Consider the following 27,765-nt stretch of genomic DNA (forward strand, 5'->3'; position numbering starts at 1 on the left):
TTGCATTCGAATGTATTGATTGGTGGTAGTGCTAAGTTGAGGGTTCTCTCCTCTCAAGTCTGATTTTCAAGGTATTTACAATTCGAGAATTAAAGTGCCCTTTCCCCAAAAGCCCATCCCTCCTCCGTCTCCCCCAGAGACAGTCGCTATTATTACTTTCTCATGTATATTCCCGTAGTTTTTTATGTGAATGAAAGTATATGAGCCTGTATATTCTTGTCCTCCCTTCTTCTTACACAAAAGTCGGCTAATTGTCTGCTTCGTTCTGTATCTTGCTTTTTTTTACTTAATATATCCTGAAGATCTTTCCTGAGAGAGATCTGGAGGCAGGCTGCACCTCGGGATCAGCAGGAAAGAGAGTCTTGCTTGATCACTGATGTCTGCCCTACACCAGGGGAGCTGTGGCTTGCCACACATTTACCCCTCTGGTGTTGGGGAGGAAACAATGCTGGGTTCACATTCTAGCTTCACACTGACTAGTCCTGAGACCTTGGCCAAATTATTTAATCCTGTAGACATTCAGTGTCTTCGTGGATGAAATGGGATTATTGGGAAGATTAGTGATAATTAAAGCACCTGACCCATAGTGGCCATCCCTTACTATTTTTTTTTAAAAAAGCAGTTTCAGTTACTTTGGAGGTGCAGATTAAAAATTATAATGTTATAAAAATTATAGTGTTAGACATTTCAAATACTATTACCAGTGCTTCTTGATAAGTCTTTTCCCCAGAAGTCGTTTCATGGATAACTAATGTTCTTTTCTCACGAGAGATCGGTCGCCTGAGGCTCAGAGAGACATGTAGTATACTGGCGAGACCTAGGGCTGTTAGCTTCTAGACCATTGTTCTGCTGAAGTCTGGGTCAAGGGTGGGTAGCTTACAGGGTAATGTCACACATCCCATATCTGCATATTTACTCCTGATTTAAAAACCAGTTTTTCTATTAAATTAGCCCCCAAGTATATAGATGCTCTAAAGTCATTTGTCTTAGGAAATCACTCCTTAAAGCCCCTGATCCACATTCTTTAGAGGCTTCAGAGACTCAGATCAGAGTCTTTGGGGGAGAACTAATGTGTGAAACCCTTGGCCAGCCTGATTTTTTTTTCTCAATTTCTTGTGAGTCTGGGCAGATAAATAGAACAGCTCCTAGTTTTACAAACTTGATTTTTTAAAATGGTGTTACTAGGTTGTGGTCTGTATTGGGATTTGGAAGTAATTATAAGCTGCTAATGAGATGTTCTTTCTTGATTATTCTTCTCTTAAAAATAGACCAGTCTATTTAGTAGACTCTTCTTCTTTGACCTCAAGTCCTCTTGGAAGGGAGTTACCAGCATATTTGCTATTCTCTGTTATGACATCTAGCATAGAGGACAGCTTTGCTGTGAAAGCTGGCCAGTGGTACAGACGGTTCTCTTTAAGTCATCGAGGGGACTGCCATTTTCTGGACCCTTGTAGGTTTCGTTATTTGTTGCTGTTGTTTTGAACTTTTGTCCTGAAGTATAATGTGTACAGAAAAGTGCCCAACATCATAAGTATACCACTCAGTGAACTATCACAAATGGAACACACCCCGATGGAGAAACAGAACATTATCAGCCCCCCGGCAGCCCTCCTTGTGTGCCTTTCTAGTCACTACCCGCTCACCACCTCCAAGGGAACTGCTGTTGTGATTTCTAACATCATAGATTAATTTTGCCTGTTTTTGAACTTTATGTAAACGGAGTCATACAGTATGTACTCGTGTTTCTGCTTAGCATTTCGTATCACTGCATTTAGTTACAGGCCATTCATTCTCATGGCTGAACAGTAACTGCAATCTGTTTATCCATTCTGGTGTCGATGGACATCGGATAGTTCCTAGTTCTTGGCTTTTATAAATAGTGCTCTTGTGGACATTCTTGTACGTGCTTTTTGGTGAATATATGTCTGTACCTCTGCTGGGTATACCTGAGGGAAATCGCTGGGTCAGAGGGCATGCGTATGTTCAGTTTTAGTAGATACTGCCAAATGGTTTTCCACAATGGCCGTATCGATGTACCCTCCCGCCGGCAGCATGACAGAATTCCATTTGTTCCGTATCCTTGCCACACTGGCATTTTTTGTCTTTTTTAATTTAACCATTCTGGTGGATGTATGGAATCATGCGTTTTTACAGGCCTTTTCCATAAAATTATCTTCAAAATGATGAGAAGATGGTATTTTCTCCACTTGGACAGGCACTTTCTCTACCGTCTTTCTAGGAAACCACATAGTGTGAAGGCCAGAGACAGGCTTCGAATTTGCAGGCCTGGGTCCGCGGGCCGGGGTTTCCTCGTTGTGACAGGCCTCTCCTGAAGAACTGCTGGGAGGAATGTAGAACACGTGTGAAGTGCCTAGCCCAGTGCTGGCACGAAGGGCTCACTCAGCACACCTGACCAGCCCTTACGGTAACCTTCAGTGTTTGGTGACCAACGCACTTTTAAGTTTATGTTAACTATTTTAATAAGGATCTGCCCCTTTTAAGTGTTGTCAGGAATAAGGTTGTTGGAATCCAAAGAAGCTTCCAATCATTTTGAGCTGAACTTAACATTTGAAGTATGTCCAAATTTGGATGTCCAAATTTGGATAATCTTATACAGAGGCTTGAGGCTATTTTTTTTTAAAAAAACAAAAATGAATTAGGATATGCTGGTCCCTGAAACATTTTACCCCCAAGTCTTCCGATCACAGGAGCAACGACACATTGGTAATAACTGTTTCTGGCAAGTTTTAATAAGGGAAATGATACTTCAATAGCATAAATTCAGTTTGGCAAATTAATTGCCTTAGGATATAATTGAAGAAAGAGGTTTAATTTTTAAAGGGAGGAAGGAATTGAAAGATTGTTAATAGCTTTCAAATTGTAGGCCGAATAAAAATGATGTGCCTTGAAGCAAGAAAGAGACTCCTGGCTAAGAACCCTGCGCCCTCATCCCTGCATCCAGTCAGTGTGAGGAGGAACCCCCGGAGTGTGGCACGCTTGCGTGACGGCACGTGGGGTTCGGCATTGCTGGGAATCGTAGGAATATCTTAGCCAACGTTTAGAACAGTGTTTAAAGATAAACTTATCCAACCTCAGTGTAGCCTAATGGCTGTGTGAATATTAGATATAATCAATGGACGGTCCTTTAATGCAGGGCTCCCCAACCCCTGGGCTGTGGATCAGTACAGGTCTGTGGCCTGTTAGGAACTGGGCCGCACTGCAGGAATTGAGCAGCGGGCGAGTGAAGAAGCTTCGTCTGTCTTTGCGGCCGCTCCCCAGTGCTCGCATCACTGCCTCAGCTCCACTTCAGATCATCAGGCGTTAGATTCCCATAGGAGCTCCGGTCCCTGGTGCCAAAAAGTTTGAGGACCACTGCTTTAATGTATTGTCTGGAAAATGACTTAGCTTCTCTATTAAGCCTGTTGCCTGCAGAGCTAAGTCGTAGCTTAATAATTCTTGATAATATTGGCAGCGTTCCACACATGACATGTGAACAGTGTGTGTTGAACACAGTCTCTAGTTTTGATGACTATTTCATCGATTCCTATACACATATATTTCTACATTTTAACATTTCTAAAATCAGAATATGTCTTAAATTCAGTGATATGTCATAGTTCAACTGATAGCATTTTTTCTTCCTACGTAACACGTCTTGCAGTGGGTACTGTAAAATACAGAAGAGTTTGAACCGGAAGTTCCTGGAGAATATGCTTCCAAACTATTTTTTTATGACTCCTGGGCAGTTTCCCAGGGGGCAGATTTCACTTCGAGTAGGATTTCAGGCATCGAAAGTACTCTGCTGCTCATTCAGAAAGAAGCTTTAAAAAACCCAACTCAGCAGGCCCTGTAACGTCACGATGCGTCTTACTTGAACACCTCCTTTTTGCACAGTATGCTGACGGTAGATCTTTGTAGACCCCTTATGAAAACTCTGCTGTTCTCCACCCCCCACTCAAACATAACCTCTGACATTGGCACACACCCTGTCCTGCCAGTTCTCCCTGAGGTGTCCATGTGCACATGTGTACGTCTATGTCCATCTGATCAATTTACTATCAACGTATTCCATTAATGGCACCATTTTATAGATTAGATTCTACAGCTTAGCATTATGTTTTGATTTTTTAAAGCTTATTCTGGAGCTTTATCTAGGTTAGTACATGTAGGTGTCTGTCATTTCTTAGTGACTGTAATAGGTTTCATCATATAAATGGCCCAGGTTTTCTTCTCATTTCATGCGTGAAGAACAAGACTCCAGGGAAGTTAGGTGTCGTTACCCAAGTTCACCCAGTTGGGTTACATTTAGAACCTGAGTCTTCTGGTCCCCAGTTGGTGTTTTATAGTAGTACTGGGTTTCTATGTACAGATTTTATAACCAACTATTGTAAATGAATCACTTTGGTTCCATTTTGCTTACATCAAATCAAACATTCCACTTGGAAATTAAAAACTCCCTTTCTTCTGTAGTATCTTTTTTTTTTTACTTTGTACTGGGAGCATTTTGCTAGGAGTGCTAGTTCCCCTCCTTTCTCCCTGACTAGAATGAGCCCTTCTAGGAAAAAGTGTCATTGATCCCCTGGGTATGCTTCATACAAAAATAATTGCTTAGTAAGAGTTTGCAGTTCCCTTCCGCCACACTCCATCCATGTCCCACCTGTTCTGGAAGGCTCTCTTAGAACGACTGTTTTGAGAACACCATCTCCTTTAAGAAGACCCTTCTCACGGCTGTATTCCCAAAGGTGGCTTTTTGTCCACATGTCCCCAGACTCCTGGGAGCCCTTGTTTTCTGTAGCTCTACCTCCCAGTGCCCCTGCCTCTCTGCTCTGAGTCCCTGGTGTCGTCCCTGCTAGGGTTCAGTCTGTCCCCCTTCGGAGACACCCAGAGGTCCGAGGAGTTGGGACTGTTACTGCCACATGCATACTGGTGTATTTTCCCAGCCCTCAGAGCAGCTCCTGGCTTTGAAGTTCCAGTGAACATTTGCTGGTTCCTCTGCTCAGGAATGCGCACGGACCCGTGCTGCCGGTGGATAATTGACTTCAGGCATGGTGAAACAGAGGCTTGGCCAAGGACAAATGAAGGAAAGGCACTTTTGAAAACAAGAGCATTAAGCAAAATTAATTTAAATGGAAATTTGAAGCCTGAAAACCAACTACTTTTTAAATGGATAATTTTAAAAATTAGGTTTTTAGTACTGGAAAATATTTCTCAAGGCTGTTTACATATATTTAGCTGAAACAACTGTGTCCTTGCCGAAATGCTTCAGCACTGTTCTCTTTCTCATTTCCCTATTCCCCTCAATTAGGTTGCTGGAATTAGCAGGCTTAGTGCTGTGTTCTTTAAAAAGACTTTAGGGTCATCAGCTTTTGGATTGTTCTGTTCCAGAAAGGTGGATGTCTTAGAGAATAGTCCCAACTCAGTGTTACTGGGAACACTCAGAACTAGTCCAGAGGTAGAAGATGAGCTGGCGGGGGTTCTGTCCATACAGGGAGTGCGTGCTCTGTGTAGGAAGATGAGATGAGATGCTCCAGCCAGCACAATGTAAAATATCTTAGATTATGTTTCTGTGGTGTCGATAACCGTTGTTGTTCAGTATAGGACTTATTTCTGTATTCGTTATGGTGGTTTATGTTTTGTTTACAAGTGGGAACACCTAGCATTTACGGGCCGAGTTGGGCGCTGTGCTGAGCTCTCTCTGCTTATTCCTCTCATCAGTGTTGTGAGATCAGAGCTTCTCTTCTCCCCGCTTAATCTTCATCACAAACTGGTGAGATGGATCCCATCACTGCCCGTTTCACAGCTGAAGAAACCGAGGCTCAAAAGAAGCAGTATACTCAGTGGAGATCACCTAGCTCGCGAGTAGTGGAGCCAGGATTTGTAACCGCGACTCCCTCTTGTTCTTTGATGGCTGTCCTTGGAGAGTTGCCCCAAGCTGCCCTGGGGGCGAGGTGGTGCCTGCCCACATGGCTCCACTGCTTCCTATTAGAGTGACCTTGGGCAAGTTGCATCCGTGTGTTTTGGTGTCTTCGTCTGTAAAATTAATATAATGAAAGTACGTATCTCATAGGATTGTGGAGTTAACACATGGACATTAAGAAAGTGCTTGGCATATAGTAGGTGCTCAATAGGTATAGCTATTATTATTGTAAACCGGTGGTTTTTAATCTGTGTTAGTAGGAATGACCATTGGGTATATGTTTAATACCATATGCCAGACTGCAAGGTAGCAGGGAGTAAAAGTGATAGATGGAGATTGGAAGTGATCGTGGAATCAGCCAGCCAGCAGCATCCTCCAAGGTCAGTAAAGCGTTTAAAGCTCTTTTATACCAGTGATGGCAGCAAGTCAGAGATGAGGAGGGCCTCTCGAGACTGTCGGGGACAGCCCCTTCGTTCAATTGATGTGAACCAGAGGCACCAGGAGAATGTGCTAGACCTCAAGGCCAGGGAGGAAGTGGCCTTCCTGGAACACAGTCTGTCCCGACAGTCCAGAACCTGAGGGTCTACGCCCCACCTTTCTGCCTCCTGCGCCTCTCTCCTCTCTGCCCCCCTCCCAGTGCGTGCTCACACTAAGCATGCCTTTGACCAGCTATGGTAGTGCTAGGACATTTTGCTGCTACCTTCCATCGGTTTCCCAGGAATTCTACTTTACACTGCTTTGTTTTGGATTTTAGAGAAAAGAATGTTAGTCTTTTGGTTTTTTAATGAGAGAAGCTTAAAGAATTCGATCTCTGCTACAGTACAGTACCAACACATGTATTGGAAATTTAAGAATATATCTATAGGATATACTTAATTTTGATCCAGTAGGAAATAAGCTTAGCTAAAAGTTAATTTTAGTCTTTCTAAAAGGAGATTAATAAATGTTTCCATACCGTCGTGTCTGACTCTCCCCATCAGACCGTGCTCTTTGGATATGGGCTCTGTGGGTTGGCCTGCCATCCCTGTGGGGATGGATATGCACACAGCTACCTACGCACAAGGCAGGCCGGCAGCTCCCTAGCAAATGTTTGCCGAATGAATGAATGTCCAGCTTAGACTGGCTTCATATATTCAGATGCAGAAAATTAGTCAACAGCTGTTGTCTTAGTGTGGACTCTAGACTGGAAATGTCTTAATCCAGTACTGTGACCCTATAAAGTCCGTCCTCTCAGCTGTCTGATATGATCGATGGAAACAGGAGGCCCACACATGAAAACGAAGCCTCACCGGTGTGAAGCCATGGAGAGGGATGATGCGGTGTGAGGAAACTGATTCCTCACAGTTTTGTTAAAGACAAGCATATATTTATATACGTTTCTTTCTTTACATGACCGAATGCTGTTTTTAACCGGTTCTGATTGTGTCTTCATCTGTAGCCAAGTTACCTGAGTGATGTGGGGCCCCCCGGTCGAAGCTCTCTGGATAGCATCGAGATGGCATACGCCCGGCAGGTGAGCGTGCTCTCCAGGAGGATCAGATCCAGGCAGATCCTTTGTGAGCCGTCTGGGGAGTAAAAGAAAACAAAGACACATCACCTTCATGTGAAAGTCAGACCCTAAGAGCAGGCTGGGTTTTCATTCAGAGGACTGGCTAATGTTTTACCATCGGGGTCACTGGAGAATTCCATCAAATTGGCTAATAGAATGACTCACATTTGATTTAGGGAAATTGAAATCTGCCCTCTATACTGACTGTGGGTCTCGTTTGCATTTGGCAGTAGCCCGTGCACAGTGGAGCCTGCGTGGCTGCACCGTTGCGCAAACGGAGTTCTGTATTAACCGCATTGCCTGGTAGGCTGACAGTATTGCCAGAAGTCCTTCTTCACCCCTCGTTGTTGAGAAATTTTCCGAATGCTTTGATGCCTTGGTGAGCACAGGGCACGCGCCTCTACGTGGCCAGTTGTGCATCTGGCCGTGCAGTCGTATGGTGTCCATCGACACTCTGTAAATCTCAGGGACTCACTGGACTGAAACTGCCCGGAGGACAGTTCGTACTTGGAACTGAGTGAATAAAGCAATGCTGGCCACTTGTGTGTTTTATTCTAATTTGCTGCTTTCCTGCACAGTTTCAAGAAGGGAAAACAGTCTCGTTTCTTGAGGATGGCGTGCTCCCGTTCCACCTGCACCTCTTGTTAAGGAGAATTTTCTAAATTTTCTTTTTTTAAGTCACTATCCTTAAGTATACCGTTGCCACTTCTCTCCAGGCGGTGGAAGCCAGCCGCAGCAGCTTCCTGCGCACGAGTCCCCCTCCTTCCAAGTCCCTCGTGTTTTCCTCCTGGGCCTACTTTTATTTTTGGCTCCAATTTTGAGATCTGCCCCCGCCTCCCACCGCCCCCCGACTACATCTTCCTCTTTTAAATTTTCCCTTCATCGTAAGGCTGACTCCTTCCTTCGCTACAGCCACCACCAGTTCAGGCCTAATGAGATTATAAGCTTCTGAAGAAACTATCTTCTGAATCTGTGAAGACTAAAGCGTCATAAAACTAACATTTTCAGATTAGCACTCAGGGTACCATGATGTCATGTAGCTGTGTACATGGCTGTCCCCGCCAGCACAGAGTGGACCTTTGTATCCCAGGTTGAGCTCAGTGTCTTGCAAAGGGAAGGCCCCTCGCGAATGCTCATCGAGTGACTGAACAGCGCCTTATAGTTAAGAAACCATTTAGCTGAATCTCACTGTGCTCTTGGAGCCTGCGTGATGGCATCCCCCACTCACAGCAGAGGGAAGTCAGGTTCGGCGGGGTCCTGGTCTGTCTGACATCAGTACCTTGTTCAGTCCTGGTAGAGCATGGACTTAAGATGCAAAGAGCAGAACTTACTGGTTTTTACCATCATTTAGTTCTTTTAAAATAAAATTCAGAGTCGTGGTGGTTTTTCCATACCTTAAACTCACGTAGTCCCTTTTTCTTGAGAGGAACAGGGATCCTTTCCCAGAGTAACGGGTACTCCAGCGACTCAGTGAGTGTGCTGGCAGGGCCGCCACCCGAGACTCCTTCCTCAGCCCACAAGCCCTGGGCTTGCGGCCCTTTGGTCCTTAGCCGTCAAGATCACCAAACTTTGCCTTGGGGTTTTAGGGAGCGGCAGGGGGAGTCCTTCTACTGTCCCAACTTCCCCTTTGGCCCTTGCTCACCGAGACTGAGAATCTGCGCGAGGAAGGCACAGAATGGCCTATGGCACTCCTCCCCCAGGACTACCCTGCTCCCAGTCCTCAGGTGTCAGGAAGGCTGGGGTAGCGGTTAGCTCTGGGGTCCACGCTGCTGCCCAAAGCTCAAACACGGAACTGGGACACTGGCCAGTGGCCTTGCCCTCCCCGAAGCGTGGATAGCTCAGCCACTCTCAGGAGGAAGGAAAGGTTGGCTGAAGCTTTGCCGACCACTGGGCAGAAGCTGGCTTCGGAACTGTTGCAAGAGATTTTAAAAAGACATGAAAATAGAAATTGTGCCACTCACTTTGCTTTTCATTATTTCAGATTTATATCTATAATGAGAAGATTGTGAACGGGCACCTGCAGCCTAACCTCGTGGACCTCTGTGCTTCCGTCGCAGAGCTGGACGATAAGGTAGCGCCCGGAGCTAACCCCGGCGGAAACGTGGGGTCCCACGTTCAGATAGGATTAGCAGCCTGCTGACTTGGCAGAAATGTGCTGAAGAGACACTATTCCACGGAATAAAACGTTAACCGTTTTTCAGAGTAGTAGTGTAAATAATTTGGGGGTGGTTTTTTGATGATGATGCTATATATGTATTTTTAATGCATGTTTAGGAGACTCAGCCAGGATCAATTAATGGTCAGGACAATTCTTGGGCTATATTTGCTTTGAAGTCCTGTCAGGCTCCTCCCACTCTTCCCTCACCAGATTCCCGCCTTAGGCAGACTGATGGGCTCTTCACCCTGGTGAGCCCCTTGAACTTGACTCAGGTGGGATCTTTATGAGCATTCTTTATATGCCACTGGTTCCGTTCCTCTCTGACTCCCCATCTTTATTCCTGTCTCTCAGTTCTTATCCTTGGCCTATTCCCTCTCACCCCACCCTGGGGGGGTGGGGGAATGGATGGAGGGATTGGTAGGTAGGTGGCTGGCCAGGAGGAAAAGGGAAGGGAGGGAAGGATATAATGGAAGCAAGCACTTATATACAGATTTTTTTCGTCTTCAAAAATGCATCCAACTTTTTTAAAATAGTAAAATATGAGGCACTACAAACAGATCTAAAGAAAATAAGAATTCACCTACCATTTCACTACCTAGAAGGAGTCACATTTAGGTGGAGTTTCTACAGTTTTAATTTTTGAGACAGTAAAATCAGAATTTTCTCTTTTCCTTTGGAAAAATTGTAAACCTGCTTTTCTGCCATCATTGCTATCTTCCAAGGATATTGCCCAAGTTCCAGAAGCATGTCTTTAAGGAGAGGTTTACAGCCAGGAGGATTCTGGGGGGAGGGAGTCCCAGCTGTGTGCTGGTAACAAAGGAGAGAAGCCCGTCTCTTGTCCTGGGAGCCCGTCACGGGAGACGTCTTTTGAAGGTAGTGAGTAGGAAGAAACATAGGGTTGTGACACTCCCAAAATGGCTAAGAGCAGTGGCCCCTGGAGAGTCTCTGATGGACAAAACCTGTATCATTTAGGTTAAACTCTTATTTTAAGCCTTAAAAAACTCATATGACCTTGTAAGGACTGAAATGCAGCTACTCGAGTTTAAACTCCTAGAGCGTTGGACAATTAGAAATGTATTCACTCTCTCTTAAGGGATAACCCACTGAGATTCAGTGTTCTTGTTTCTTTTATGTGGTCTTAATTATGTGGGTGGTTATGTCAGACCTAGAATAGTAATTGATCTGAAAAGTAGCTCGGGACAGGGGGTGCTTGTGGGAAGATGGGAGCCTGGTGGCTGGCAGGACAGAGGACTGCCTTCTGTACTGGGTGTAAGCTGGAGGGAGGCATTAACCTCTTCCCGCCACAACCTGCCTGCCTTTGCGATCGGAGTGCCATGAAGAGCCACACAGCGTTGTCACATGTCATCTCATTTATGTGCAGAACATCTCTGACATGTGGACCATGGTAAAACAAATGACAGATGTGTTGTTGGCACCGGCGACGGACGCCCTGAAGAGCCGCAGCAGCGTGGACGTGCGCATGGAGTTTGTCAGGCAGGCCTTGGGGTACCTCGAGCAGAGGTAAGGCGGCAGTAGCGCCGTGGGGCTGGCTTGCGGTGCCCCGAAGTCAGCCATTCTCGTGTTCTTAGTCGTCACGCTAAGTGCTCTGTAGCTGGTACATTTTAAACCGGTCGAGCAAGTCTGAAAGGTGCAGTCCTGTTTTCAGAAGCACTTCTCTAACAGGACTGGGTCTGCAGCCATGTGGAGTCACGGTAAGTGGGAACACTGTTGGACTTTTTCCTCTGCTCTCTGCCCCTCAGTATGGGGACGTGATTGTTGGGCCACAGTGCCTTAGGTCAGGACCCTGCCCTCGTGGGTTTGGCCAGCACTCCTCAGGCTCCGCTTTTCTTTCAGTGTTCCCCTTTTCACACCAGCCGTGTTGCCTCCTCCAACCTCAGGAAGGCCCCTTGATCCTTTATGTCCCTCGTGGCGCCACTTGGTTAACGCCTGTGTGGCCTGGTCCTTCCCAGCTGCTAACACGTGTGATTTGTGCCCGATTTCTTTGCCACCTCTCCACTAATTGGAGTTGGTTACTGAGAGGCTATGACTGTGCCCTAACTATTGTCCCTTTATTGCTAAGACCTGTGCCATTCAGCCTTCCCCGTGGACACTTCTTCCAGCTCTGAACTGGCCTGCAGGGGTGTGCCACAGACCCTCTTTATTTCAGAGACAGGGTGCTGGGCCTCTGCTGGCTCGAGAAGAAAAGCCAAGTTGAATGTCCTTGCTAAATTGCCGCTCTTCGCCCCTGAGCCTGTGCGGTGTAGAGGCCCTTTATCAACACAATAATACTTCCTTAGGAAGTCATGAGATTTCCTTGTGTGTAACTGAGGTAATTCAGACTTGGTACAGCAGAAAATAGGTTTTATACCAAATCCTGTATTAATTATACAATAGCTACATGAGATGAATAACATTAAACACATTAAACTCACCAGCCTCCATTCCCTTGTTAAGAAAAATCCGGGACTCCAAATGGTTATTTATCCCTTCTGGCATAGGCACAAGAGAGTTTATAAAATACTTCATCAGGCTTTGGCTAAATTTTTGTAACATAACTTTTGCGTGTATTGATCTTCAGCCATAAAAACTTGATGTATGTAGTAGTATTTATTTGCTACAAGTCAGCAAAATGAGTCAGAATTTCTTAGAGTATACAGAGACCTGTAGCATTTTTTTTTAATGGGTTTACATATATGATTGCTCATGACTGCTTTTTCCTTAATAAACCTAATCCTTAACATTGGTGCTTGACTTCACCCATGGTGCCAGGCTGCATTCCTTGGTCTTATATCTGGTAAGCCATCCCATTTCTTTTATTTCTTATTTAGTTTTTTAGGATTATCTCGTCCCATTAATTCCTTTAGCATCACTTGGAGCTATTTGGGAGTTTTCTGTCCACAATTATTGTAACCTTATTTTCTTTTTCACTCTAGTGGCATCACTCTCTGATGGCATCATTTTTAAGGATTCATTGTCACATTTTGATAAAGGGAATATTTTAAAATAATTATACTCACTTTTAAAGTATTTTTGTTGATGCTAACCCACTGACATGGGCGTGGGGAAATGGACCAGATGGTTGAAGGGAGTCCAAAGGTACAAACTTCTGGTTATAAAACAAGTCATGGAGATGTAATATACAGCATGTGGACTATAATTAATAACACTGAATTGCATATTTGAGAGTTGCTAAGAGTAGATCTTAAAAGTTCTCATCACAAGAAAAAAAAGTTCTATATCTGCATGGCGACAGATGTTAACTAGACTTATAGTGATAATCATTTCGCAGTATATACAAATACAGAATAATTATGTTGTGCATCATGTTGTATGTCAATATCATGTTGTATGTCAATTATACCTCAATTTAAAAAGAGTAAATTTGAATATGGGTTATATTTTGGACAATAACAGTATGTTAATGTTGAATTTCTCGGTGTCATAATAGTATTGAGGTTAGAGAGGAGAATGACCTAGTTCTTAGGAGATACCTGGTAAAGTATTTACAGATGAATAGCCCCTGATTTTTGTATTTCTGTAACATTTTTAAATAATTTAGAGGAAAAGATAAGTAGGTATATATGTATATATGTGTGTGTATAGCTATATGTTTAGAATGAAAGAAAACATTGTACACATGTTAACAATTGGTGAATCTAGGTAAAGGGTAGATGAGCATTCATTGGACTATTTTAATTTTTTCTAGGTTTAAAGTTTTCAAAAGAAAAAGCTTAAAAGAGCCCACTAGAACATTAGGCTATGAGCCGTTGCAATTATTATTCTGCACATTGGCCCTAATGTGCTTGAAGTGCACAGTTACGTTCCTCCAGGGATTTTTTTGAGTACCTGCAGAGATGAGAAATCTTTGCAATGATGCACTCACTGCCCACTGAGTAATGCGGTCGGCTTCCATACATATGCAGTTTCCTCTTCTGTGCCTGGCTTTGAAGTCCAGGCCCTCCCTACCCTGCAGAGTTCCCAGTCTCATGTCATGGATATGGACACAGATATGTGTAATATGTGTTTTCAACCTCCCTCTTTTTTTCTTTTAAACTTTTCTAGTTATAAGAATTACACCCTTGTTACTGTCTTTGGGAATTTGCATCAAGCCCAGCTGGGTGGGGTGCCTGGGACTTACCAGTTGGTTCGAAGTTTCCTGAACATTAAACTTCCAGCTCCGTTGCCCGGACTTCAGGTATTGGCAGCTTTCTCTATGTGATCAGTTACACCTCCAGTTTTCAGTTAAAATGAGATTATGTATAGAAACTGCTGTGTGGAAGAGAGGCCAGAGGGGCAAGGAATGAAGCTGGAAGACCTTGGGAGGCCAGCGGTGCAGGAGGCCAGCTGACGATGGTGCTTGCTCAAATCGGTGGAGGAGGGGGTGGGGGTGAGGGGTGGGGACGATGTCCTTCGGTCTTAGATGAGTTTTGAAAGAAGAGCCAATAGGACTTGTTGAAGAACTTGGATGTGGGTGTGAGAGGCAGAGTCAGCGATGACTTCCTGAGGTTGTTGCCTCTAACGACTAGAAAAATGGAGCTAGACATAGCTGTTAGGATGTGGCCTCTCTTCTCAGCTCATAGTCCAACTGGGAGAATTACCTCCCAGTCACTTATTATACTTTGTGCAAAACACTACTTGGGAGCTTTGTACCAAGGGTGGTGGGATACATAAGAGGCTGGCTCCATAAATGAGGTGACGTTCACTCACTTTTGTGCTTGAAAAGTCGGGGCTCACCAGTCTGAGAGCTTGCAAAAGGGTATTCAGTGAGGTTACAACGTGGAGACAGTAAAGAGTACCTGGCATATTGGGTCTGTGGTAGGGCTTGGCAAGCTTGAGGCCAGCTGGTGAAAGCCTTGAATGCCAGGCCATACACTTTGGACGTAAACAGTTCAAAGGGGTTTAAGTGGGGAAGGGCCCCGATCAGATCTGGGTTTGAGAGTCCTGTCAGGGAAAGGGTGGAGGGGCCAGAAAGATGCTCCGCAGTTCACTTCTCTGGAGTAGCTGGGCAAAAGCAGAGAGAGAAGGGTAACCACAGCCCGCTACACAGAAGGATGACCAAGCAGGATCAGGATCGGTAAGCTCCAGTCCTGGAAGAGCCGAAACTGCTGCCTTCTCAGATCCCCAGCGCCTAGCACAGTGTCTGAGACATACCTACTCAGTAAGTGCTGAGTGAACAACGAAAGAATGAGTGAAAATGCCAGGATCCAGATCCATTTGGCTAATCAGTAGTTAACATTTGATAAACTCAAGTATGATGATGACAGTCTCTGACTGGTCAGTGACCATCTTTAGCCCTCGCTTTGTGGCAGTTGCAGGAGTGCACGTCTGTCCGATCTGACAGAACGTGTTATGTGATTACTGCGGGCTGCTGGGGTTCCGTGGAGAAACCACAAGCTGGCTGTGAATCTGGTGGGGCTCACAGTGCTTTGGAGGAGAAGCATTAGAGCCAGACTGCCACTTACCAGCTGACCCTGAACAAATAACTTCGTGTCCCCATACCTCAGTTTCCTCATTTGTAAAACCTGATGGGGTTATGGTGAACATTAAGCGGCGTAATACAAGGAGAGGGCTTAGCTGAAGGTCAGCACATCAGAACGCCATGAGAGAGCTTTTTGCCTGTTAATTTGAGCATCTTTCCTCTTTCAGGATGGAGAGGTGGAAGGCCATCCTGTGTGGGCACTGATCTATTACTGCATGCGCTGTGGAGACCTGCTTGCCGCTTCCCAGGTGGTTAACCGAGCCCAGCACCAGCTGGGGGAGTTTAAAACCTGGTTCCAGGAGTACATGAACAGCAAGGACAGAAGGTGCGGTGGCTCTCACAGCTAGAGATGGTGCATCTGGAAGCAGCCACCTGGAATTAACAGGGTGGCCTCCACCGGCATTGCCCTCCGCTCCCTGTACATGGCTCAAAATAAATTTCTACTTGGGAAAAAATAAAGTTTAGGAAGGGAGTAAAACTCTCTTGAGAATAACAGTTGAAAACAGTAAAAGAGCCCCATTCTGACACTCATGTTCCCGTGTGGGAGGGGCTGCAGCCAGGAGCATGACTTGATTTACTCAGTAAATCCCAGGCACAGCAAGGCGTGTTATAAAGTGACACTTTGTTGCATTGTCTTTATTTACTTACACTTAGTGCTTTTCTGGTTGGCCCACTACGTTGTCATGCAATTCATAGCTCAAAGGCTGGAATTAGAAGTTTAAATATTCATACATGGATGTAGAAGAAATGACAGTGGTTGTCCCAGTTACACCTGTGGAAAACTAGGGACAGTTTGTTCGGCAGCGTTAGTAATGCCATGGCCAGAGATTGTCTTAAGCCACAACCCCCCGCTTAGGGAGTGTAGAGCCCAGTTAAAGTCCTGGGTTCCCCCAGGTGGGCCCCGAGGCAGGCGTTTGGATGCAGGTGTGTATCTGTGTGTATCTGCTCCCACAGGGGTGAGGGAGGAGGCCAGCGGGAGGCCCAGATGGTCAAGGGGAGGACTCGCTCTTTCCGTCACTGCTTCGGGGCCGCTGCGAGGTGGGGTGCAGTGTGCACTCCCCCCGCGGTTCTGACCTGCCCTGGAAGGCCTCGACCGGAGGAAGCGGCAGGCAGAGAGACACGGGTGCTGGCGGTTGCCATTCAGATTAAGGCGACGATACTCGGGATATGGGCAGGCCAGTGCCTGTCACGCTCGGTGAAGGAGGGCGTCATAACTGTTACGTCATTGGGACCGGCGTGCTTTCAGATGCCGTTGAGGATCCTTGTTGAGTCTAGTGTCCGTGTGTTCCCTTGTGTCTTTAGATTGTCCCCAGCTACAGAGAACAAGCTCCGGCTGCATTACCGCAGGGCCCTCAGGAACAACACAGACCCCTACAAGCGGGCCGTGTACTGTATCATCGGCCGATGTGACGTCACCGACAATCAGAGCGAAGTGGCCGACAAAACTGAGGACTACCTGTGGCTAAAGGTAGGTGCTGCTCCTCTTGCCAGGGCCTTAGCCCCTTCCCTCTGCCCGTGCTCCTCATGCAGATTTCACCTGCTTCATGTGCGATGCCAGGAAAGTGGTTGGGCTCGTGGACCGCCTCCTAGTGCCATTGTTTGATTACATAATTCTCGATGGGCAACCACAGCCGTTAGTGCACGGCTGCTGAGCAACTACACCTGCGCACCTGGCTTGGGACGTAGTTTGTACAAATGCGTGTGTTTCTCTTGGGGGTTTAGTTGAACCAGGTGTGTTTTGATGATGACGGCACCAGCTCCCCACAAGACAGGCTCACTCTCTCGCAGTTCCAGAAACAGTTGTTGGAAGACTACGGTAAGATGTCCTGAACATGGCCACCTTCCCTTTCGTCCACCTCCTTACCCTCGGTCGCTGCTTACCTTTCCTCTGGGAAAATCCTTCATCTCTGATTTCTGTCTTTCCTTCAAAATCCTGTGGGTCTTCCAAACACAACACAACAAAACGATTTCAAATTCGAACAGAGGCCATGTGGCCTTAAGCAACTCATGTGACTTACACGGTCATGTATAGTAAACTGTTTTCTCTAGTTCTTTGAACTGCTCTGGTTGACATTTGCTCAGGGAGAGACAGGACCTGCCTGCTCCGTCCTGGTAGGTCTCTCAATGACTATCTGAACACAAATGAGGGATAAATCGCTTTTTTCCCCACCTCTCCTTGTTTAAGAATTCTGGGAAGGAAACAAGATCGCAGCTGGTGCTCAGCCATTGCTGAACGCAGGTGTCTGTGAGTCTAGGTGAACTGATGCGCCTCTCCTCATGGAGCGACTCAGGGCCACGGAGATGAACAGCCCCTTCTGTATTCTGTTTTAAGGTCCCGAACTCTTTGTCTCCCACCTGGCACAAGCAGTTTGGGTTTTACAGCGTGACCCCTGCGTGCCGGTTGCCTTGCGAGGCGTAGAGGTTGTGGAACCAGGTCCGGGTCCACAGGGTATCCCACCGTCCAGGGCCCCCTTCATCCCGCCCTGCAAGTCCTGGAAGCACACGGGGCCTCTGCCTGGGGCCAGGCCGCCAGCAGGAAACCCTTCTGAGTCGGCTGTGTCTCCTGTCCCCCAGGCGAGTCCCACTTCACGGTGAACCAGCAGCCCTTCCTCTACTTCCAAGTGCTCTTCCTGACGGCTCAGTTTGAGGCCGCAGTTGCCTTTCTCTTCCGCACGGAGCGGCTGCGCTGCCACGCTGTCCACGTGGCGCTGGTGCTCTTTGAACTGAAGCTGCTTTTAAAATCCTCGGGACAGAGCGCTCAGCTCCGTGAGTATCTTCTGGCAGTAGCGTGACTACACACTCCACGTCAGGTGGTGGACACGTAACTGCGCGCGCAAGCGTCTGGGCAGATGGCAACAGTCGTTTCAGAGCGCTGTAGACAGCGCCGTACGCAGCGCTGGCTTTGCGGCCAGGCAGGCAGGTTGCTGGAGGCTGGTGGCACAGGGGATGCAGTGCCTAGAGTCACAAGTCTGGCTCTCATTCTGGCTCTAACTGGAACCCTTGGAACGCCACCCAGCCACCCCCCACGCCATGCAAACCTGCCTGGGGTGTGAGAGGCAGAAGAGGGGGAGAAGATAAATGTGATGCATGGCTGCACCTTCCTCAGTAGGTGCCCCCAAGTCCCCCCAGAGCACGACCCATCGTGGGCCATTGTCTCCACACTGGAAAGAAATTGAGAACGGGGTGGGGAGAGGATTGGCCGAAGCTTATGCCAGCAGGCCCCGGCTGGGCTGCGGGAGCAGGTGCTGCTGGGCCTTCGTACTCAGCCCCCACAGCTTCTGGTTGCCGGGGTCAGGGGGCAGTGTGGTTGTGACTAATTGTGTCCCCCACGGTGCAGTCAGCCATGAGCCCGGCGACCCTCCCTGCATGCGGCGGCTGAACTTCGTGAGGCTGCTCATGCTCTACACCCGGAAGTTTGAGTCCACGGACCCGAGGGAGGCCCTCCAGTACTTTTACTTCCTCAGGTAAAACTCGTTTTGACCATGTACTTCAGCTGGTTTTGATGTTTGCCATTCTGAGAACCACTGTGAGAGACCTCAGGTCCGCACGAGAAACCATCTTGTTTTTGTCCCCTTACAGGGACGAGAAAGACAGTCAAGGCGAAAACATGTTTTTGCGCTGTGTGAGTGAGCTTGTGATAGAAAGTCGAGAGGTATGTGGGTTTCCCTTTCTCTCCCACCCACGATTGTCACTATGTGTATTCTCATGCCGATGTGGCATGCGGTCACCTCGGTATGGTTACGGTGGGTATGACCGAGATTTTTATAGTTTTCTTTGGTTTTTGACAGCGAAAATATTGATTCAGTCTCACTGTTTTCGTTTGTGTAAGACCTCTCCCACCTGCACTGTTTTCTTCCCTACTTTTGTCTCCAGAGAATTGTGGATTCTGTGTATATCTTGTCCAGTAAATCGAGTACACTATTTTTTGTCTCCATAGTTTGATATGATTCTCGGGAAACTGGAGAATGACGGAAGCAGAAAGGTACGTTAAGTGCACACCTAGAAATGTGTTTGCAGTTGGGGAATTATAATTATCAAAAGAATACAGTTAGTTTTTAGAGTTCAAGGCACTAAAGATGCAAATCCAAATAAAGTCACTTAGTTTAAAAAACAAAGTGAATATTACAGGCCCCAAGTGATGACCTTGATTTTGTACACATTTCTGTTTTTCCTTAAAATACGTAAATTTTTTATTATGGTACTCATCTGTTCCTGCCTGCCTTTTTTTTTTTTTGAGCTGAGAAGGCTACATTTCTGTCATATGCAAGAAAAGAAATTGATTGCTACACCTACTCTCCCCAGATGGAAACGTTAGGAATATGCTTGACCTCTCTCAGAAGGTAGTTTCTGAGGATCCAGAACTCAACTCTGACCCCGGAAATGCAGCTGCTCCCGTGAGCCTTAGCGATTCCTTGAGACCCATCATGCCCATTGGCCGGTATAGGAGAAGGAGCAGAGGTCCTGGCATTGGAGACCCCTCTCGGGCACTCTCCCTGCAGCCTTGGGAAAGTCACCTGTCTCTCAGAGACTCACTTTCCTCACTCGTAAAAGCGGTGGCTTAGACTCAGTGATCTTGAGATGAGCTCACACTGTTCGCACTGTCCAGCTCAGAAGTAAGGCCAGTGACAGTGTTGATGGCGATGGCCGTGCTTATTGAGCAGTGACAGTTGCCAGGCACCGTGCTGAAGGCATTACAAGTTTTTTTGACTTAATCGCCACAGTTACCCAGCGAGGTGGGAACCATTATTATCTGTGTTTTCCAAGTGAGGAAATGGAGACGAGAGGTTAATTATTTTCCTCAAGATCACGCAGCTAGTGAGAAGCGGGGCTGGAATTTGAACCCAGAGCCCATGCTCTTCGCTGATCTGTGCTGCCTCTAGTGTGGCAACAGCAGGTCACCCTGACCTAGTCCAGCCCAGTGGAGCATCTCAACAGCCAGTCAGACATCACGCGGTCCGCCCTGCCTCTTTGGTCGTTCCCAAGGCCTCTCATACTCTCCTGACCATTTGGTTGCTGTTGAGTGATGATGGTGATTTTTTTTAATATTCTGACATCACTTGCCATATGTATTTTCAGCACTGAGTTTCTTTTGCCATCTGTCTTAGAAAGCAGATCCAGAATCTTTCAGATGGTTTTCTGAGTCTCATGTTTTTTTTCCCTCTAATGCCTACTCATCGGCAAACTTAAAATCATTCATAATTTCACCGACTCTCTGGGTCATTTTGGAAAAGCACAGTCTTATTGCTGACTCCTCTGTGCTGCCTGCGAGTCTCCCACTTCATGTGTCATTTCCTTGGTCCTTTTCATGTGTTTAATAAGCCCTTTTAGCTTCAAGAAAACCAGAGCCTGGCTGATGAAATATGCTCATTGCCCAGGGCAGGTGTTTTCATTTAGGGTAGTTTTTAGGTCCCAGTTGCTTCTCTGCCTCTAAAGTAACAGCTCTGTGCACCCATCTCTCCTTCTCCCTCTCTATTATCTGTCTTGTCAGCCTGGAGTCATAGATAAGTTTACTAGCGACACAAAGCCTATTATCAACAAAGTTGCTTCTGTGGCGGAAAATAAAGGACTGTTTGAGGAAGCAGCAAAGCTTTACGACCTTGCCAAGGTAAACCGTGCCCCTGTCCTTCTTCTGCACTTAATAGCTCTGTAGGCTTTTTGGCATTAAATGCACAAACATTCAGATGTCACCATTGTGCCACTGCCCCTCCTGAGGCATTTTCCCCTAGTGCTTGGGCAGGTAATGGTCCAGTCAGGGTGAAAGTCCCATCTTACAGGTCTATTTCTGCCCTTAAGGCATTTCTGGCCAAACAAAAGTAATGCACTGAAAGGATATCCTGCAGGCATTGAGCGGTAGTCCCACTTGGCCACAGAATAAGCAGCCGAAGCTGCTGGTAACAATGCCTCCACGCTGACCATTCGGGCAGCCCCAGACACACTGGTGATCAGAACGTGTTAGGGGACAGTTTGGAAGCTGAGGCATTGTGAGAGAACCGGAATAAGTATTTCTACAGAAGAACATACATAGTGTGTTCTGAAAAAGATTACATTCTTTCCTTTTATTAACTGAGAAAAGTGGACAAAAAGAGGGTTATTTTTCATTTTTTTATTTAAAAATGTTTTGGTTGAGGTCTAAATAAGACAGAGAAAACATACAGATATTAAGCGCACAGCTCGACGAATTCCCATGGGTACATGTCCGTGCAGCCACCGCCGGGTCAACACGCGGAACATTTCTGTCCACCACCCAGGAAGTTCCCTCTTCTGTTCTGGTTATTTAGGTTTTTCCTTTACTGGTTATTTGATTCCATCTTTAATTTTTAAAAATCGAACAGAATGCTGACAAGGTGCTGGAACTGATGAACAAACTGCTGAGTCCCGTGGTCCCCCAGATCAGCGCCCCGCAGTCCAACAAGGAGCGGCTGAAGAGCATGGCGCTCTCCGTCGCCGAACGGTAAGGCCGGGCGCCGGCACCCACCTGGCGCACCTTCAGCTTTGCCAGTGACAGCGGTGTCCCACGGTGGCTCTGCTGACTCGACGTCCCACCACACGCTCTGAGAGCGCCAGTTTTCATCGCATCCTCACCAGCACCGGGTACTGTCGGACTTAAAAGTTTTTGCCGGGAAGAACGGCATGAAAGGGTATCTCAGCGTTTTAATCCTGTGCATTAGGTTTAATTTTAGGCATTCTTTTCGGCTCTGTACTGCTGTCAGCCATCTCAAAGGCGTTTGAGGACAATGCTAGCGATAGATGGATGGGGGAATTCTTAGAGGGGGAGTGGCCAGTGTTTCAGAATCTGCCTGCCTCTCTGCGACAGAGCTAAGTGAGTTATCAAACTTCAGTGCGACTCACAGGCTGAGGCGACAGCCATTACTTTTTGTGCCCTCTACAGAGACTCCTAATAAAGTGACCCAGAGAAAACTGAGCTGGAGAGGCTTTCCTGGAGAAGTATAGAACATTCTTTGGCAAATGAGATGTCTCTATTTAATAAAGGATCCCCAGTGATGGCCGCTGGGCTTTCGGCCCATCAGCACCTCCTATGCTTCCTGGACATTCAGATGCTGAGGTCGTGGTTGAGGCTAGCGAACCATGCTCCATGCAAATATTCGCACGGGGATTCATATCAAATCTACCATCAAATGCTTGGCTATTTGACAAGAAACGCTATTTTGCAATCTTTAATTCACCTCATCTAGAGAGTTCAAGAGGTTTTGACATTTTTCAGATGCTCTCTTAAAGATACAGACTACACAGAAATTAATAATATACCCCCCGACGCTTTTCCTCCTTTTTGTCTTCCAGGTATAGGGCTCAGGGGATCAGTGCAAATAAATTTGTGGACTCCACATTCTATCTTCTCTTGGACTTGATTACCTTTTTCGATGAATACCACAGTGGTCATATTGACAGAGCCTTTGATGTAAGTGACAGGAGCAGTCTTTGAAGTGCAGGTTAAAGTCCGCCCTTAAAAATTCAGAACACTTGGATTCATTTAAAACAAAGGAAATGCCACCAAGGACAAGTATGATCCTGGGAGCTTAAAGGGAGTTTCTGTGTTTTTTGTTTTTTTTTTTCTTTTTTCTATGCCTTTCCCCTTTAGTCTTAAGACAGAGAGGTTTCTCAAAGTAATTTAAAATCTCTGAATTTTAAAATGTCCTCAGAAAAATGAGGATAGGAATTAAATTAGCAAGTTAGAATCAAAGCCTTTACGTGCGTGAGGGAAATAGCATTTTCTGATACAAAACTCTTTATGAACGTGTCAGATGCTAACTCAGTGTCTAAGGAGATGAAGTGACTGTGATGGTTGTATCTTATGGGGCTGGGGTTTTGTTTTGCACAGATAATCGATCGCTTGAAGCTGGTGCCCCTGAATCAGGAAAGTGTGGAAGAGAGAGTGGCTGCCTTCAGAAATTTCAGTGACGAAGTGAGTCCTCTCCTCCCTGAGCTCTGGAACTTTTGTTTTTCCCTTCTTCCGCTGGAAACTTTTGTCCTCGTCACCATCTCAGACTTGCGTGTTCTAAGACGAGTCCAATTCCTAATATCCTGGGCTGGTTTTCTGTGAGTGCACATATCCCTGTCGGGTTAGCGTCTGAATTCCTGACCCAGAAAACATAGTCGCTTTAGTGATCAAACATGTTCTTGAGAGAAACGGGTTTCTGGTCTGGCTTAATTCTCTATCATCCATTTGTTCTACGTGTCGTAGTGCTTAATTGTGATCTTTAAGTAGGTCCATTGGGTGTGTAAAACATGCATCACGATTCCCTTCCTTCCTTCCCCTCTTTGAACTCTTTTGTCCTGAGAAGCAGGCGCAGTGACCATGGCTCAGTTATCAGTCTTTGAGCCCCAGAGCCAGTCTCTCTGTGGGGTTCCTAGCACGTTGCTACCGTCTCGCCCAAGGGTGCTCAGCTGGGCTGCACACTGGCGTTGCTGGGAGAGCTTTGAAAACATCCCCGTGCCCGGGCCCTGCCGCAGGAACTCCGGCGTCCCTGATCGGGGCTGTGGCGTGGACCTCCTGGTCATTCGCATGTGCAGCCACATGGGCCTCTACTCTGGGACCACAGACAGTCGTTCTGGGATGTCACTAATAGTGTGTCAATTTAAAATGTTACTTAGTTACCCCGTACCTTTTATAAAAATGTGTTTCTGTTTGAGAGGAAGAAGGAAGGCCAACTTCTGCACCTGTGGTGCGTATAGTTCAGAAGGTCTTGCCCCTCGCCGACCTTCTCTTCATACCTGCTGTCGACTCTGCCTCTAGCCACCTGTTCTTTTGTTGTGTCTTGCCTTTCTCTGGATACCTCATTCGCTGCATCATGGACTGAGTGAGGCGCCAGGGCCTGGCCCTGCAGACACTCCCAAGGGCTCTGCCAGGGCTGTGCAGGTCCGATGGCGACAGCGCAGGTGGGTCTGAGACAGAGGGGAGTATCCCCACCTATATCCCCACCTACTGACAGGCAAATCCAGACTGGTTCTTTCGGTGATGGCTCTGTCAGCCAGGCCAGGCCTGCGTACCGGTCAGATGTGGTCGACGCACTTCTGCCTGCTGCCCCGGCCTCGGAGGGATGGCACAGGAAGGGGCAGACGAGTGACCCCCTTATCTCCTGAGCAGCGTTGTCTGGGCTTTGCTCTCACACTTGGCGTTGCGGTGCCATTAGCTTCTCTTGGATGGCGAGCTCTCCACCTGGCAGCTGTGGGGACGTGGCGTGACCGAGGCCGCCGGCTCCTGGTGTTGGCCGAGGCGTGGTTCTTTTTCCTCACTCCATGTGTTTCTCTCTGTGCAGATCAGGCACAACCTCTCAGAAGTGCTTCTCGCCACCATGAACATCTTGTTCACACAGTTTAAGAGGCTCAAGGGGACGAGTCCCTCCTCGGCATCGAGGCCCCAGCGAGTCATCGAGGACCGTGACTCTGTAAGACCCCAGCGTCGGCCAGACCATCGCTGAGAAGCACCTCCCTGGTTTGCCCTCCCTTGCAGCTCGTGAGACCACTGCTTGCGACCCCAGAGCGCCCTTTTCCCTGCCGCCTGGCAGCTGGTAAACCTGTGTCAGGCTCCCAGAACAGAGCAGACATTAATAGGATTGCTGTTTTTCTCAAGCTAAAAGGAAAGAAAGAAAAAACCCCACCAAAAAAAAAACCAAAAACACTAAATGTTCAAATATCACCTTTTAAAAAATCAAACAGAACATTAGTTTCTAGTGATGCCACAAGAATGTCCTGCTCGTTTCTGTTCTGTGAATCTCAGCAAAGCACTTTCATCAAAACCGTACTTTTGTTCGGCCTACTAATTCGATGAAAACCCTGTTTCTGCTCTCATTTGAGCCTCTCAGTGACCCCAGAGAGGTACCTAGGGCGGTCATTGTTACCCCGTTTTACAGCGGAGGGAACTGAGGCCTGGACTCAGGAAGCAGCTTGCCTTTGTGGGCCCTTCAGACGGCAGGCGAAGGAGCCACGTCTGGAAGCCGGGTCTGACTGAGCCTCGGGCCAGTGCCCTTTCCGCCGCCTGTGGTGCCTCCAGCATTGTGCGGGTCAGGTGGAGGCCGGGTCAGTGCAATCCTGGGACTCACACAGCATCTGTTGTCCAGCTGATTTAACCACAGGACAGAGGTGTTTGACCCAGTTAAACCATTAAAACTTAGTATTTTAAAATTACCCTTCCCTTAAAGTGGAAACTTAATGTTTGATGGGACTCAGTATGATGTGTTAACAGCCATACCTGATTTTTACAGTCAGGAAACTAGAGCCTTGAAAATCCTATCTTCTGCCTACAAGGGTGTCTGGGGCCTCTCTGCAGTGACCCCCACAGGCACTGTTGTTGACAGACCCCTCTGCGGTGAGGGTGACATTTTCCCCTTTAACAACGTAGGTGGCAGCGCCTGGAGTGCTGCGCCAAAGTGGCAGGCCCCTCCGTGCGCACCAGAGACAGCCGAGCGTCTGCCATCTGCTCTTGGACAGGCGAGAGCCAAAGTGGCATCAAACATGAGTGTCAAGGAGATGTGCCAGTGTGGTGGGCTCACTGAGCCTGGAACTTGGCCGCGATCTGTGTTTGTGGTGGAAGGGACCCAGTGCGGTGCTGTTGCGAGCATGAGTGTTGAAGTGGCCTCTGGGTGCTGCTTGCAGGTCAGAGGCGGCCTTGCCCGCAGAGAGTGGAGCCCAGCGACTCACAGCTGTGTGTTTTAATCTCTTTCAGGCATCTAGTCTTTACACATCACGAATAAAGCCGTCCTCCTGTCTTCCTTTTGCCCATCACCCTTTTTGATGAGAGGCAGGGATGGGTGGGTTCAGGGAGAGGCATAGGTACAAGCTGCCTGCCCACGAAGGGACCTCCTGGTTTACCGTGCAGTGCTGCCCAGTAATGGGGTGGGGCCCTTAGCCCGAACACCCCAAGAGTACGTGTGAGGTAGCTTCGAATCAGGCTTGGAAGCCCGTGCACTTTTGTGCACTTTGAAAGAAAATTTTGTGGGTACTCTAATCATAAGGATAAAATTTCTTTTGGTTTGGACATTAGTTATAGGACATACATTTGCCAATTTATTTCACCTATCAGATAAAAAAAAACACACACTTGCGTTTCATTTTTCTTCTTGAATGGGTATTAAGAAGCCTAGTAAGTGACCCTTGAGTTTTCCTTAAAAGTCTTTTTACTGATTGAAAAGATGATATAGACTCCGTTTTTATTCTAGACATGGGTTATTTCTTGCTGGTATAAGCATCCAGCATGTCTCAATTTAGGGCAACATGAAGCTGTTCTCCAGTTTGTTCTTTATTCAGTAATTTATCATTTCAGAATCAGAGTGAAGGTTTTCTTTTTTTCTGTTTTCAGAAATACCCAAGTTAAAATCTTTTTCCCATCTGGAACAGTCCAGGAATCCCATAAAATGGTTGCCTGGGAAATGAGGGCCAAGTGCTTATGTCAGGAAGGAAGAAATGGAAGGAGCAAAGGGACATACAAGGACAAAAGCAGGAGAGAAAGAGAAGTGGAAGGGGCTGCACTCAGTTACAGCCCACGTCTCTGGTGTGGCGGGTGCTTCGTGGGGCCCTAAGCTCAGACTAAGGGAAGCCGGTGGGAAGAGAGGGACTCAGCGACTAGAGTAGGCGACTGAAGCACGGGGCTGTGTCTGGCTGGTCACATGTGTCAGGCGAGGCAGCTTGTTCAGTGAAAGGGCTTTGGAACAGGGGCCCAGTGGGCAGGCTTAGCCGTGCACCAGGCCGGAAGAACGTGGCTGTCATCCACTCCCCGGGAACCGGCCGCTGACCCCGAGGAGTAGAAAATGGTAGAAAGTGGCGGGTGCCCCTTTCTGACACTATGCCCCTGACCTGAAGGTTTTCTTCTCTTCCTCTTTCTCGCAGCAACTCCGAAGTCAAGCCCGAGCCCTGATTACCTTTGCTGGGATGATCCCCTACCGGACATCCGGGGACACCAACGCGAGGCTGGTGCAGATGGAGGTCCTCATGAATTAAGTGCGATGCTTTGAGGGGCTTCTGGGACCGCACGCTGTCAGTACCACTGGGGTGGGGTTTCCAGTTTTGTTTCTGTTGTGTTTTGTTTCGTTTTGTTTTTTGTATTATGTATTTTTGTCAACACCAATAAATTTCTTTGCTTTGTATTTCTTTTCCCATTCTTTTCTTTTTTTTTTTTTTTCCTTGAAATTTTGTTTAAATTTTTATTTGTGTAGGAGAAAATGTCTTCACTGGTGCTTGGGTCAGAGAACAATAGGCTTATATAGGCATCTGTGATTTGGTTAAAGGTGACCTTAAGTGATTAAAAATTCACCCCAAATGAGCCAGAAAACGTAGACTTTGGGAGTTACTTTTATTTGGCTGCAACATTCCAAGTAGCAGGGTCATGGTTCGTTTTTCACATTTTTATTTGAATGTGAAAGCCAACCTTTCATTTCCCAGGTAAGTTGAGGTTTATGTGTGAAATATCAGGCCCTCCGTGTCCTCCCTTTTTTGGGGTGTGCCTTGGGGTCCATCCTCCAAATCATTTGCTCTGATTCTAGCATTAATTAGTCTGCTGTTCTATTGAAATTTCACTGGAGATGAAAACATAGGCTCAGTAACAGGCGGCCTTAAAAAATGAATGCCGTAGGTGGCTGGAGGAAGGGCGGACCTCACCACTTCTCGCTGTGGCTGCCCCACTGCGGGGTGACTGGTCGGCCTTGTGTGCG

The 27,765-nt window shown here is 47.0% G+C and overlaps 1 protein-coding gene across 1 annotated transcript in view; it reads left to right on the forward strand.

Annotated features, from left to right (window-relative positions):
• The window catches only part of NUP93 (nucleoporin 93), an 86,577-nt gene extending 59,376 nt beyond the window's left edge, over positions 1-27,201 (forward strand). The window contains exons 6-22 of the mRNA XM_039880926.1: positions 7,356-7,430; positions 9,448-9,537; positions 11,006-11,145; positions 13,687-13,819; positions 15,271-15,428; positions 16,406-16,571; positions 16,826-16,919; positions 17,678-17,869; positions 18,441-18,567; positions 18,683-18,755; positions 19,041-19,085; positions 20,592-20,708; positions 21,436-21,554; positions 22,403-22,520; positions 22,941-23,024; positions 24,379-24,507; positions 26,945-27,201. Coding sequence (XP_039736860.1) covers positions 7,356-7,430; positions 9,448-9,537; positions 11,006-11,145; positions 13,687-13,819; positions 15,271-15,428; positions 16,406-16,571; positions 16,826-16,919; positions 17,678-17,869; positions 18,441-18,567; positions 18,683-18,755; positions 19,041-19,085; positions 20,592-20,708; positions 21,436-21,554; positions 22,403-22,520; positions 22,941-23,024; positions 24,379-24,507; positions 26,945-27,055 — 1,971 coding nt within the window. The 3' untranslated portion in view covers positions 27,056-27,201. The remainder of the gene's footprint in view (positions 1-7,355; positions 7,431-9,447; positions 9,538-11,005; positions 11,146-13,686; positions 13,820-15,270; positions 15,429-16,405; positions 16,572-16,825; positions 16,920-17,677; positions 17,870-18,440; positions 18,568-18,682; positions 18,756-19,040; positions 19,086-20,591; positions 20,709-21,435; positions 21,555-22,402; positions 22,521-22,940; positions 23,025-24,378; positions 24,508-26,944) is intronic.
• The last annotated feature ends 564 nt before the right edge of the window (positions 27,202-27,765 follow it).

This window comes from Pteropus medius, unplaced genomic scaffold (assembly GCF_902729225.1).
Source record: "Pteropus medius unplaced genomic scaffold, Ma_sr-lr_union100, whole genome shotgun sequence".
Lineage (NCBI taxonomy): Eukaryota > Metazoa > Chordata > Mammalia > Chiroptera > Pteropodidae > Pteropus > Pteropus medius.